Source organism: Triturus cristatus, chromosome 4_1 (genome assembly GCF_964204655.1).
Source record: "Triturus cristatus chromosome 4_1, aTriCri1.1, whole genome shotgun sequence".
NCBI lineage: Eukaryota > Metazoa > Chordata > Amphibia > Caudata > Salamandridae > Triturus > Triturus cristatus.
Window position 1 is genome coordinate 1,020,498,446 of NC_140585.1, and position 12,301 is coordinate 1,020,510,746.

The 12,301-nt window shown below is 40.8% G+C and overlaps 1 protein-coding gene across 1 annotated transcript in view; it reads left to right on the plus strand.

The window, feature by feature from the left end:
- The window catches only part of LOC146855997 (ADP-ribosylation factor-like protein 8B-A), a 200,788-nt gene that overhangs the window by 163,359 nt on the left and 25,128 nt on the right, over positions 1-12,301 (plus strand). The window contains exon 5 of the mRNA XM_085653963.1: positions 9,936-10,003. Within this exon, the coding sequence (XP_085510089.1) occupies positions 9,936-10,003 (68 nt within the window). The remainder of the gene's footprint in view (positions 1-9,935; positions 10,004-12,301) is intronic.

The window sequence follows — 12,301 nt, forward strand, 5'->3', positions numbered from 1 at the left end:
TATCAACCGTGACACCAGATAAGGGTGTTCCCTGTTGTTGTTCCTGTTGACTGTGGAGCATTTCGCGCGGGGGTCTCCAACCAGTAGCTAGTGAGCTACTGTAGCTCTCCAGCTACCTCTGGGTAGCTCACCTGTGTGCATCCTAGCTTATTAAATGAAGAAGCTTTTGCTTGGTTGAATTATTATACACATAAAAAAATTGAAACTAACCAGCACTAATAATATTAGCAGCTGTCAATGCATTTTATTGAACACAAGTAGCTCTCAGTACAGAAATGTTTGTAGAGTATTCACACAGCAGCGGGTGAGGTTATGGCCTTTTATTACGCGGATGACATTCTCTCGACATAGTCAGACTCCTCGGCCTCAGCAGCCTCTCTTTTGGTACTGGACTCTTTTTTTTTTTCCCCGTATTCTTGGAGAAATACAAGGCCCTTCCTCTTAATGCCATGTACCACAAGATCCTCTTTGTGTAGCCTACCATTCAAGTGGCTTCTATCCTGTTTAAAATACCTCAGGCGCATATTTATCTAGGTCTGGAAGAAAGGTTGTGGACAATGTGCAACCCATTGTGGATCGCATCGAGTGCAATTTTAAAAGGTGGGCCGGTCTGAACCTGTCCCTGTGGGGGTAATGTTTATATTATCAAGATGAATGTCCATCCCAAATTTAACTACATCTTTGGAATGCTGCCTTTTGTTGTGGTCAATATAAAACATACATCCAGAATTTTGTTGCACGTCATGCACCTCTACACACACGGATATCGGGATACAGCTCAAGTGCATGCATTACACTTAGTTGCATGAACATGTCAAAGCTTCAGATTGGGAAAGTGTCACAGCAACAATGGCACATGTACACACATGAGAAAATGGGTATTTCTTAATCAGTGACAAATCCTATTCTTTACCTTTCTCTAAATCTTTTCTCCCCAAAGTTACAGGCTCGACACAGCTGTAAAACAGCTTGTTATAAAACAACGAAGACGTGCAAGTAAATCCGACTTAAAATACATATAACAAACATTTGCAGAAGTGATGTGACTGCTTCTACAAAGGTCCTGATGAAGGCCTAGGACCCGTTAGGGCAACGAAGGTGGAAAAATGTTGACCACTTAAGTGTAAAAGTAAGGGCAGTTAGGACATCCTAACAACATCACCACTGCATCTTTTAATCTTACTCCTATACACTCTATTCACATTAAAGCTCACATTTAAAATTTATGAGGTAATTTTATATTATTTCACTGCACCAATCCCACCATTATCCTCTCAAAGATGGAGGCGTTACTTACCTGGGGAAGCGAGTACCCAGGTGCGAAACTCAAAGATGATGCCACCCAATAATACACAATACTGGTGATTACTTACACCACCAGTGGTAATTACTGGTTGAGGATTTTGGGATAATGCTCCAGGGACCCTGGCTTTGTATACCAGTGCAGTTCACTCTCCTTTTGGTTAATAATGGGATACTCTACTGGCAGACTAATAAAAGATTACGAGAAGCTCAACTCAACTGTAGGCTTTTTAAGATCCTCCACCTTTGGCAGTGGTCACCAGCAACTTTTGCACAATGCCTGTCTTAGTGAAGATTCACAGTGTTGGAGATGTGGCTTAACACACAGCAATATTGTCCATATTGAATGGGAATGTGACAGGTTGAGAACCTTCTGCTAGCATGTTTGGGACCATATGAGGAAAGATCTTGGGGTGGACAGGCCTTTGACCGCCCGGCTAGTGCTTCTGCATGATACTTCTGACCTCCCCTCTGTGTCTCAACAAGTTAATAGATGGCTCTCTACTGTCCGAGGGGTGGCTAAATTGGCAATTGTATGGCTCTAGAAATAGACTCTAATTCCCACAATATAGACCCGGTTGGACATCATGTATAACATGGTATGCTTTGAACACATTATTTATAATCTAAATGACAAATTGCAGATATTTGAAGAGGCTTGGGGCTCTTTTCTAAAAGATTGAAGAGCCAAACGTACCCATACATTTGAGGCATCTATGGTGTATCTCGTCTTCCTTCATGCATATCCCTGTGTTCCGTTCCCAGGCCCCCTCCTCCTGACGTTCCCCAGATTTTGATCCTTATTGTTGTTGGATTTTGTTAAAGGAAAGAGCTGCAGACAGAAGTCCATCTTATTTTATTTTCTCCCGAGTGGGTGCATGCTCTTCCTTTCCTCCAATCCCATTGCGGTAGTAGTTCTTCTCCCTTCCCCTCTTGATGATCGTGTTCTTCCCCTCCCTGTTTAAGTTGATAAGTCGTATTTGTTGCCTACTTGCCTATTTCCTATGTTTGTTCTTGGAGATTAATGCTCCACTGTTCTTGGTATTTCTCCTAGTTTTTTGTGGGTCCTCCATAGAGGCCTGGTATTCAGATGGTTTATGGCTGGGTTTGCATTCTACCCTGTTAGGTTCCTTGCCCTGCATGATGATTTGACTGTCTATCTTTTAATGCATCTCTCTTGTTCTAGTAGTGGAGAAACTCAGTAGAGAATTGATGCACAAATAAAACCACCACCTAAATTGAAGGAGTGCCAGTTTTTCATTTAGCTGCTGCCAAAATTGGGGGGCAGTTGACCTTTGGGGCAAAGATGTTTGTGAGCTATAATTCTTTCACCCCATTTTTGAGTCTGGTGATGGTCTATTTCTGTTCATTGTGTTCTGAGATGATGATATTTAATATGGTGCTCTTAGATATTAACCATCCTTTTTCTTTTACCCTTAGCATCTGAAGAGATTACATCATTAGCCCTATCTGTTTTCATTGTCCATGCTTCACAATAACAATTTTTTGATTCTTGAAGGGCTAAGTCAGCTTTTAACTTAGAGCAGTAATCTAGCATGTTTTCCCTTTCTACAGGGAGGTTTAGACCTTTGATTTTTAAAGATGTAATTTTAATATCATTTGGCATATGTCAAATAGGATACCTATAATGTAAAACAAACTGTACAGTGTTGACAATACATACATACATATACACATATATTTCACAAATACATACATATATACACGTATATTGCACAAAGAATCTGACACCAACTATATCTACATCTATATACAACCAAATTCCTTAATATTTCAAAGTCAATATCAACATTTTTGAACCAACCAGAGACATCCCATGTCTATGAATAAAAAATACATGTAATTATTAAAGAACCCCCCCAGGTATGTCTGCCCAAAGACCTCCTAGCTAGGCAATCATAACCAAAAAATACTAAGCATAGTACACAGACAGAGTCCAAATTATATGAATACAATGAAAAACGTGAGAGATAGGTGGATACCAATGATACCCAGGCTGAGTTATGCAGATATCCCAGGTGTTTATAGACAAAAAGATGAGCAGGGTAATGCTATAATGCGTTTATGAGAAAATGGGCAGGCCCTTCACCATGTGGGCCTTTTTAGAGAATAACAGAATAACATAGGTCACGTAATGACCTGCGACCTGGAAAAAGACAGAGAGGACCCCAAAATACACCCAGTGCATCAAGGTAGGTTGTATGTATGATGAGACGTACCAGCTAAAAATGTGAAACGCCTATGTCAATTAAAAAGGTATGCACCAAAGTTCAGGGCGCAATTCCAAATTTATTGCCGAAATGTGGCTTCTGCAGAGAGAGAAAACAGTGGATCTATAAATTATAATCCATACATGATAGATTGTGATTATGCCAAAAATGTCTGAATAAAACATAGTATGTTTTCCCTACCTGCACAGGACTGTTTCAATTGGCAGTCCTAAACATGAAGAATGAGTATAGACTAGTTCCCAAATGGCAAAGAAGTGAAATAAGACATATAGGCGTTGTTGTCGGATTGAAGCGAATGGCATCGGTGCGCATAACACAATAAGAGATGCACCACGTAATGGAGATTATCCACCCATCCGTATACACCTAGAAAAAATGTAGTGCTTCAAAAATCACGATGAGATAGACCCGGTGTATTCTCAAATCAAGGCTTGGTACATAAAAGGGGACTGACCCTATGCCGAACTTCTGCAGATGGCTAAAGATAGCACTCGCTCTGGGTAGTGACCACATATAGTATGTACATTAAACCCCCACAAGGTGCACAATATATAGCCCATAGTAGGCTAGGGGCTGTGTTGTTAGTAAAATCATAACCATGTGTGTCAAAGAACACATTGTCACATTGATACATTTTATGATATGAATTGACAGTGGCCTCGGTGTGATATGAATCCCAAACATTTCCAAGAAAAATGGCATGTGGGGCACCAGGTGTAAAAGAAAACCTTCACTACATGCCAACAACATTAGCATCATCCAAGCCCATATATACATGGGCCAAGAGCCTTAATGTTTCTTTACCCCCACAGACTCTGAGACACTATCGATATGATATACAAATGGTAATAAATGTAAAAAAGGTGAAACTGCGTAAGCACTCTGACAATATCTACATGATTATAGGATCTTATTTGACCTGCTAGTCTTTGGTTGATGATACACACATACTCACTGACTTTGTTTATGATACGCTGCTGAAGGTTATTTTATAAAAGAATGGTAAATGCTTGAACAGGGGTCTCCAACCAGTCGATTGCGAGCTGCAAGTAGTTCACAGACACCTTCAGACGAGCACCCAACCTTGAGTTCATTTTTAAATAGGCACAGGTTCACATTTTACTTTAAAAGTTATGGGAAGGCTATGTTTATTTTACTTTCTCATCATCCAACTGTTGATATTGGGCCTGATAATGAGCAGCGCTCAGATTTATGACCCAGGTTGGGGCACAGAGGTGAAGAACTGAATCACTGAGGTATTTAACTCTTTAATAAGAGTCCTAGTCAACTCAATATTGGAGCGTGAGAACAAAATGATTTTTCTGAATGCTTTTAAATGGCAGAAAATTAAAAAGAAAAGTTGCCTTGGTGATCGATATAACTCTTCATTTGAAATTTCCCCCATTTCGAAGTGTTTCATTTACAAACAGCAGGCTTCTTGCTCCCAGTGGCCAATAAACACTGTGACATATTTATAACTGAAAAATACAGACTTTATTTCAAATGGGAGAATTTTAAAGTGAAGAAATAAATTCCTATGAAAAATTAAGTTCTAATGTTTTCCTCCACTTTCAATGACGCCAATTGCATCTTAATGTTTTATGAAGCATGTTTCTACAATATAAATTCCTCTCATTTAAACAAATGGCCGTATTTTTCTGTTTTAAATATGGCACCGTGCCTACAGGCCACTGAAAGCAAGATTGTTGCTATTTGTGAATATGGCACATGGAGATGGGAGAACATTTAAATGGTGAGTTTTATGTAATCCATATAACATAAAGTTCACTCTTCAGTTTAATTTTCTCCCATGTGAATGTGTCGCCTTTTCACACACTAGGAATTTTGCTTCCAATGGTTGATAGACACTGTGGCATATTTCTAATGGAAATATACAGCCATTATGTTAAGTTGGAGAAAATTAAAGTGCAGATAAATGTTCCATATTATGAACATTTTTGCACAACATTATTCTGCATTTTTATTTTCTCCCATTTAAAAAATGTGAGTGTTTGTGTTATACATGTAACAGTGCCACATATGGCAAATGGTATGTCCTGTACCCCAAGTACTATCGACGCAGGCTCTTAGTCAGGCATGCATATATATCCCATTCATATGCACACATGTTCTTAACTTCCCAAAGACCATACTCTCACTGACACACATGGCAGCCCTGTCATATTGCCTGTAATCAAAGTATTTTCTTCGCACCATAGTATCTGGCTCTATGGACATTAGGCTTAAAGTCAATGAAACAGGGCATGGGGGTGTCTGGTAACACTGTGCAAGCTGCTTGACCTTCAGTAGCTCACGATGATTTCCACTAATCGGAAGTAGCTCTCACTACAGAAAAGGTTGGAGACCCCTATTCTATTCCAAAAGAAATTATAATTGTTGAGTTGGAAATCTGCACTTGTTTGTTTAGGGCTTTATTTGCTTCTTTAACTGGTCTTTTATAGAGCTAGAGATGCATCCCCGAACACATCCCTGTCTTAGATATTGGTTGGCATTCTGACAATGTAAAAAGACCCTAATTTACAGTTTTCTTGAAAATGTTGTAATTCCTTACAAATAGATGCAGATGTTAATGATCTTAAAATGACACAAAACAAGTTGAAACAGTGTTTAAAGTAAGTTAATAATGCCTATTGTAAAGAAGCATAAATCTTGGACGTAAGCTTTGAGCCTGGCAATGCCCGATCACCTTGTGTGAATTTGAGCAATTATGAAGCATTGAGCTCTCAATCTTGAATTCATCAATGTGATTTTTTTTATTTTTTAAATGAAACTACTGGAGGTTTGTTTTGTATCCCAAAATTGAAGTTGTTTGGATTTTGCTGAATGTGTGTTGGCAACTTACAAGTAATGTGTTATTGTTCTGTATTGCAGAAGTTACTGATTAACTTTTGTCAACTGATTAGGAGACACATCTTTTCTCCTCTATTTTTCGGCCATATGTCATTAGTTTCCTCTGTTTGGAATTAGCTGAAACTGACTGCCCCAACAGGTAGTCTATGCTTTTCTCAGTAGCAGTTACCTTGCCTGTCAAAAGCAATACTGTATTGTTGCGTTTTCGTTGCTGTTAAAGCACAGTGTGATTTCTGAGACTTTCAGAATTTCCCACTGTGCAAATTCTGTTAAATGTGTTGGGTTTACAGTGCATTTGTCTTTGTTTTATTTTTTGGGGCATTTTAATTGTAATGCAATAATGATCACTTGTCTACTTTACTTTGATGATCAGGGTGTAAAGCAGAACAGGTGATATAATTAATAAAGCCCTAAGAATCTGTATTGAAGTGAAACCCTTTCCTACATTTGAAATACTTTCTCATTAAATTGTAATGGTTCTACAATAGACTTCGGAGTGATATCTCCTAATAGATGTATTCAATGTACGTGTTCTCTCATGACTTGAAAGAGCTGTCAATCCAAAACAGGTTGGTTGTGGTCAGAAATTTGTGACTGATGGGAGCACTCACAGGACCAGAGTCACCAACTGGCTCCACAAGATTATCATTGGGTCTAATGAATGGGAATTAGGGTTGGGGGTTCCAGCTACAACAGCACCCTATATTTACATAACTTAAAAGCAAGAGAAAATTAAGACTGTTGGGGAATCCTAATGATTTTCCGCCTTGAAATGGGCACTCTCCCTTATAGTTGAGGTGAGGAAAAAGCTATCTGTGCCTCCTTGGATGGAAAAATGTAGATCTGGGCTGCCAGTAAGCCAGGAACATTAAGGCAAAAGTAAGCCAACAATAGGGCAAAATATGTTTCTGCTGTCTTGCGCTCCTGGAATGATGTCTTCAATTCCTCCACCCTCCCACAGATTTCCTTTAGTCATTTGACTTCTACTGGGTTGCAAGGTCCTCATAACTTCTGGGTGTATTACTTTCTTCAGATTCATTGTCACTATGCTTGCGCATCAGGGTAGGAGAGAACCAGGAGTGGAACCTCTGCATAAGTTGGCATTCTCCCTCTAGACTGAGTTGCTTTGCAGCTGTAATTTGGGGAAAGTGGAAAGACCTACCGGCTTATCTAGGACCTGGGGGGAGTCTTATGCTACCTGGAAAACCTGCAAAAGGTCCAGCAGACTGGAAAGATCTGCATGAGAGCAACTCGGAGGTCTGAGACTGCCTGGGAGCCATATGTTTCCATAGCCCAACTGCCCAGGAGGAAGTAAGAACTTCAGCCTGGATGAAAATGTTCTTCAATAGAAGGGTAGGTCTCCATTGGGCCCAAATCAACCCTTATCATGAAGATGCCTGTATACCTCTACCCAAGAGTGATCACCAGCCTGTCAGTCTTAACTTGGCTGGGATGAGGTCCAGTTCCACTTTCTTGAGGAAGTTGTTTTTGGTATGGAACCATTTAAATCCGTGTTTTAACCCATACTGTTGCAGTAATAAGAATCGTGTATAGGTTAGCATGAATCTGAAAGTTACATCTTGACTTTGTCTAGTAGACCTCAAGTCACAGCTTCTAAATGTTGACACCTCTGGGATACCACAGAGCGCTCCCACAATTTTCACTTGTTCTTAGCAAAATGTGTAGGGATCAGTTGGACAGCACCCACCTGGAGAACCTGTGCCTTGGATAAAGACTTTTTTGGTTAGTGTAAGAGTTGTTTGGGTAGGGTATTTTTGGTCTTAACATTTGAGGAATGTCCTCTTTTAGTCTGGCCGAAGGTTATTTTTGTGGGTGACACATTTTATTCAACCCCTTCTGGTACTGTATTGGTACCCAGAGACAAACTTGGACCCTGTATCCCTATCCCATCTTTATATCCCTTTAGAAAGAGTTTAGCCTTGACTAAGAACTAGAGTCCAGAATACTTCCTTGAGTTGACCCCACCCAAGCCTTATAGGGTAGCATTTGACAGAAGACCAATTTTAACAGAATATTATCTCTGTCACAGAGGATGCTAGGATCTTTATTTTGTGTATATATAAGTACTTTCTTTTTTATAAAGTATAGTGCTGACGTGATACAAAGGTTATTGTGCATTATTTACTTGATCATATTAAATGTGAGTCTCTCCCACTTCACCTCCTGGAGGTAGTCTCAGCTGCTCGCTCTTGCTGCTGAGAGCGGCAACAACATAAAGAGAGTAACCTGGCTATCCTCTTTAACTGCATTATTACTGTGGCATTGAGGCACCAGTAATAAATAAAGGTACTCTGACAGAGTACAGCAAGTTGACTACGAAGTGCCACTGGCTTTACCTACACTTCTGTAATATTAATATTTGTGGTGATCAGTTTTCCCCCAGATATTTTGTTTAATCATTAAAGCTAGGGGTCTGGATTTGCCAGTCTCTTGTAGCATGGGGTGAATACACCACTTAATAGTGGAGCCAGTTTGTTATCATAAGAATGCCATTCCATTCCAATGTGAAAAAGCAAATTAGTTCAGTGTCTCAGGGTATTATATTACTAGTAGTAATAATAACAATAATAATTTATTTGCATGTATAACTTAATTACAGAGGTTTTGTAAACTATACACTGTAAATAGCAGATTTTCCTAATGTTAAGAAACATGTTCCTGTGTGTAATTTAGCCTTCACAGTATAGTCTCAGTTGTTTGCACTACGTTCATGAGAAACAGTTGTATTTTTCTCTTTTTGGGTTGGTTCATGTATTCCAGCTTGGATATTAAAACCATTTATTGCACATGTACGAAAATACCTTTTTGTATGAGCCCCCTGCCCCCAGTTTCCCTAGATAGTTTTTTGTTGTTTTGGTGTCTAATTTATGATAAATATACACTATAAACAATAATAGGCTGTTGAGTTTTTATTGTGTTGTGTTTGTTACTTAAAACAGTACCAAAACAGTTGGTACACCTGTTTCTTTGATTAGGCCACCACATAATCTACTTTACTAGAGCAAACAACATTACAAGCGAATGTGGAAAGGTTCTCAAACTGTTCATAATAAAGTTCAAAACATATTTCTCCAGACTGGAAATATGTTCAAACAATATGCAGCACTTTAATTCTTTAACCCTCTAATAAGCTATGTTACAACTATGATAACGAAAGGGCACTGCATTAATCCCATTATGATAGCTCTTGTCACCTCTAGTTTATATAATTAAAATGACTAAGGAGTTTCTCGGTGTATTATAACCAAAATAAAGGCCTAATTATCAAAGTCTTTCTGTCAAAAATACAAGTATCAAAAGTAATTCATAGTGTAACTCTCATATAAATGTAATATTTTATGCAAAGATTTCAACTACAGTTTACTATGTCTCTCTCACTTCAGATTCTAGAAATTTGTTTGGGATATGTTGGATCTTTAGCATTTCTTGTTGAACGGTTGTTTTATTAGTAATGATTTTATTTTGAATATAGTATTTCATTTTTCTTAGGTGTTAGTCCTGGGAAACAAGAGAGATCTTCCGAACGCCTTGGATGAAAAGCAGCTAATTGAAAAATTGTAAGTATCATGAGCTCGAAACAAAACCTTATACATTTCCTCAAGATAATGGAATGGTAGAAACATTTGGTATTACATCACATTAAATAAGTGACTCCAATTCAAGAGACCAGCATCTACATCATAAATCATGATTTTAAACAAGTGTCTTGAGATCTGGTTACCACTTCCTAGTCACTATGGGTCCACTTAGCCTTGTATGTGTCCAAGTAAGATAAAGTTAATATTACATAATCAAGGTACAGTAAATTACTGGCGGGTGTAAGTAGGTAGTTATAGTTGGGCCCAAAGTTTCCATAGGAAAGTCTTTTTTGTTTTGCCAATAACTTTGGTGCTGCTTGATGAATCTTCATCAAATTTTAAGAAACTTCCCTATTTGGTTCAGCTGCTGTGTTGAAAGTTTCAGGTTGATCCGTCTATCGGGGACCGAGAAAATAGCGGGGTGTCAAAACGCGTTTTCCCCATGTTCTGTCTATGGTGATTGTTCATTTTTTTAAAACACCTACAGCCCGAACCGCTGAAAGGAATTACACTAAATTTGGCAGAAAGCTAGATGTTGATCCAGAAAGTATGCTTTTTATGATTTGGTGTGAATCTGTTGAGTAGTTTGTGAGAAATTTAACTTTAAAAAATATAGATATCTGGGGAAGGGAGTCCTTGCAGTGGACTCGCAGATCCCACAAAAGTTTGGTGGGCTGCCAACACTTCAGCCAGGAAGTGTTGGCAGCCGTGTGGGGACTTGACTTGAAGCAGAGTCCCATAAAGTAAAAATTAAAGAAAAAGGGGCAGGGTAGCAATACCCTGACCCCACCAGATATGGTGGGAGGGGTCCCACAGGGATCCCGCCGGAGGTTTGAAAGGTTTCTTTTAAATGTAATTTTAAATTTTGCCACAAATTTGCAGGTGGATCTGCGAATCTGCGGCAACATTTTTTTTTTAAAAGGTGTGCAGACTCCTGTACGTCTTTTATATATGAAGCCCCCTGGTGGGCCAAATTGCAGAGACATGTTTTATAATAATGAGGAGGGTGCCCATGCAGAACCCCAGCGTCCCGGGAACAGCTACATCCCTGGGGAATAACAAGTAAAGAGATGCAGGAGGCAGGCACAGTCTCCCTGCAGTCCCGGTGACCACCACCTTCACAGGGCTATTGATAAAAATTGGTGCAGGGAGGCCCATATGTCCTCCCGCGCAGCCCCAGAGACCGCTACTTTCTCAGGGCTATAAATTAGAATTGGTGTGGGGGAGGCCCATATGGCCTCCCTCGCAGCCCCGGGGACCGCCTCCTCCAGGCTAATGTTGTATTAATACAGGGGGCCTGCACAGCCCCCCCCCCACCACAGTTCCGGAGACTGCCACCTCCCCGGGGCAATGAATAATAAAAATGCAAGAGGGACCCGCTAGGCACCCCAACCCCCCCCCCCGGCAGCCCCGGGGACCGCCACTCCTCTGGGGCAATAAATAATAAGAAATGTGGGGGGGCCGTTGTGGACCCCCGCCCTGGTGACCACCACCTTTCTGGAACTGTGTCCTGTAATGGAGGGTGGGGGCGTGGCCACCCTCCTGGAGACAAAGATGGCCCTGGGGACAGTCACCCCCCCAGGGCCGGCTCCTCCATTGTCCCGGGGTGCCCACCTCTGGGACATTGCTGGTTGCTATGGCGTGGAGGGAGCATTGAAACTCCCTCCAAGCCACATCAAACTTTGCTCTGCTTCAAGTAAACCAGAGCAGAAAAAAATGCTCTCGCTTAATAGAAGTGGAGCGTAATTGCTTTTGGACAGAGGGAGCTGCATGTTCAGCTGCTCCTTCTGTCCAAAAGCAATGCTGGCTCCCGCAAGACACGGGGAGCTGTTTGGGACAGCGGGGCCTTGAGCCTCCCACTGTGGGGGCCTTGAGGCTACCCCTGCGGTCCCCAACATTGGCAGTGGGTGCCCCGGGTTGGGATCAGGGCATCCACAATTGAGGCCGGACCCCGGGGTATAGGGGCTACGGGGCCGAATTCTGGCCACAAGGGGGAGGCACTTGGTCCCCCTTACTGTTAGTTTTTTTTTTTTTTTAAATAAGAGACAAATAAAGGCCAGGGGATTGGGTCCCGAGGGCCCAAATTATGCCAAGGAAGCCCTCCCTAAAAAATGTAAATAACAAAATGTGGGACTGACAACTTGCCGGAGTCCCTGCCCCCTTTCTCTATTACTCTGCAAACGTGCCTCCTAGTGCACTGTTGGTTGGGGGGTGAAGTCCCCTTGGATACTGAGGGTCTTGGGGTCTAGAAATTCCTTCTGTTACCTCCATTAAGTC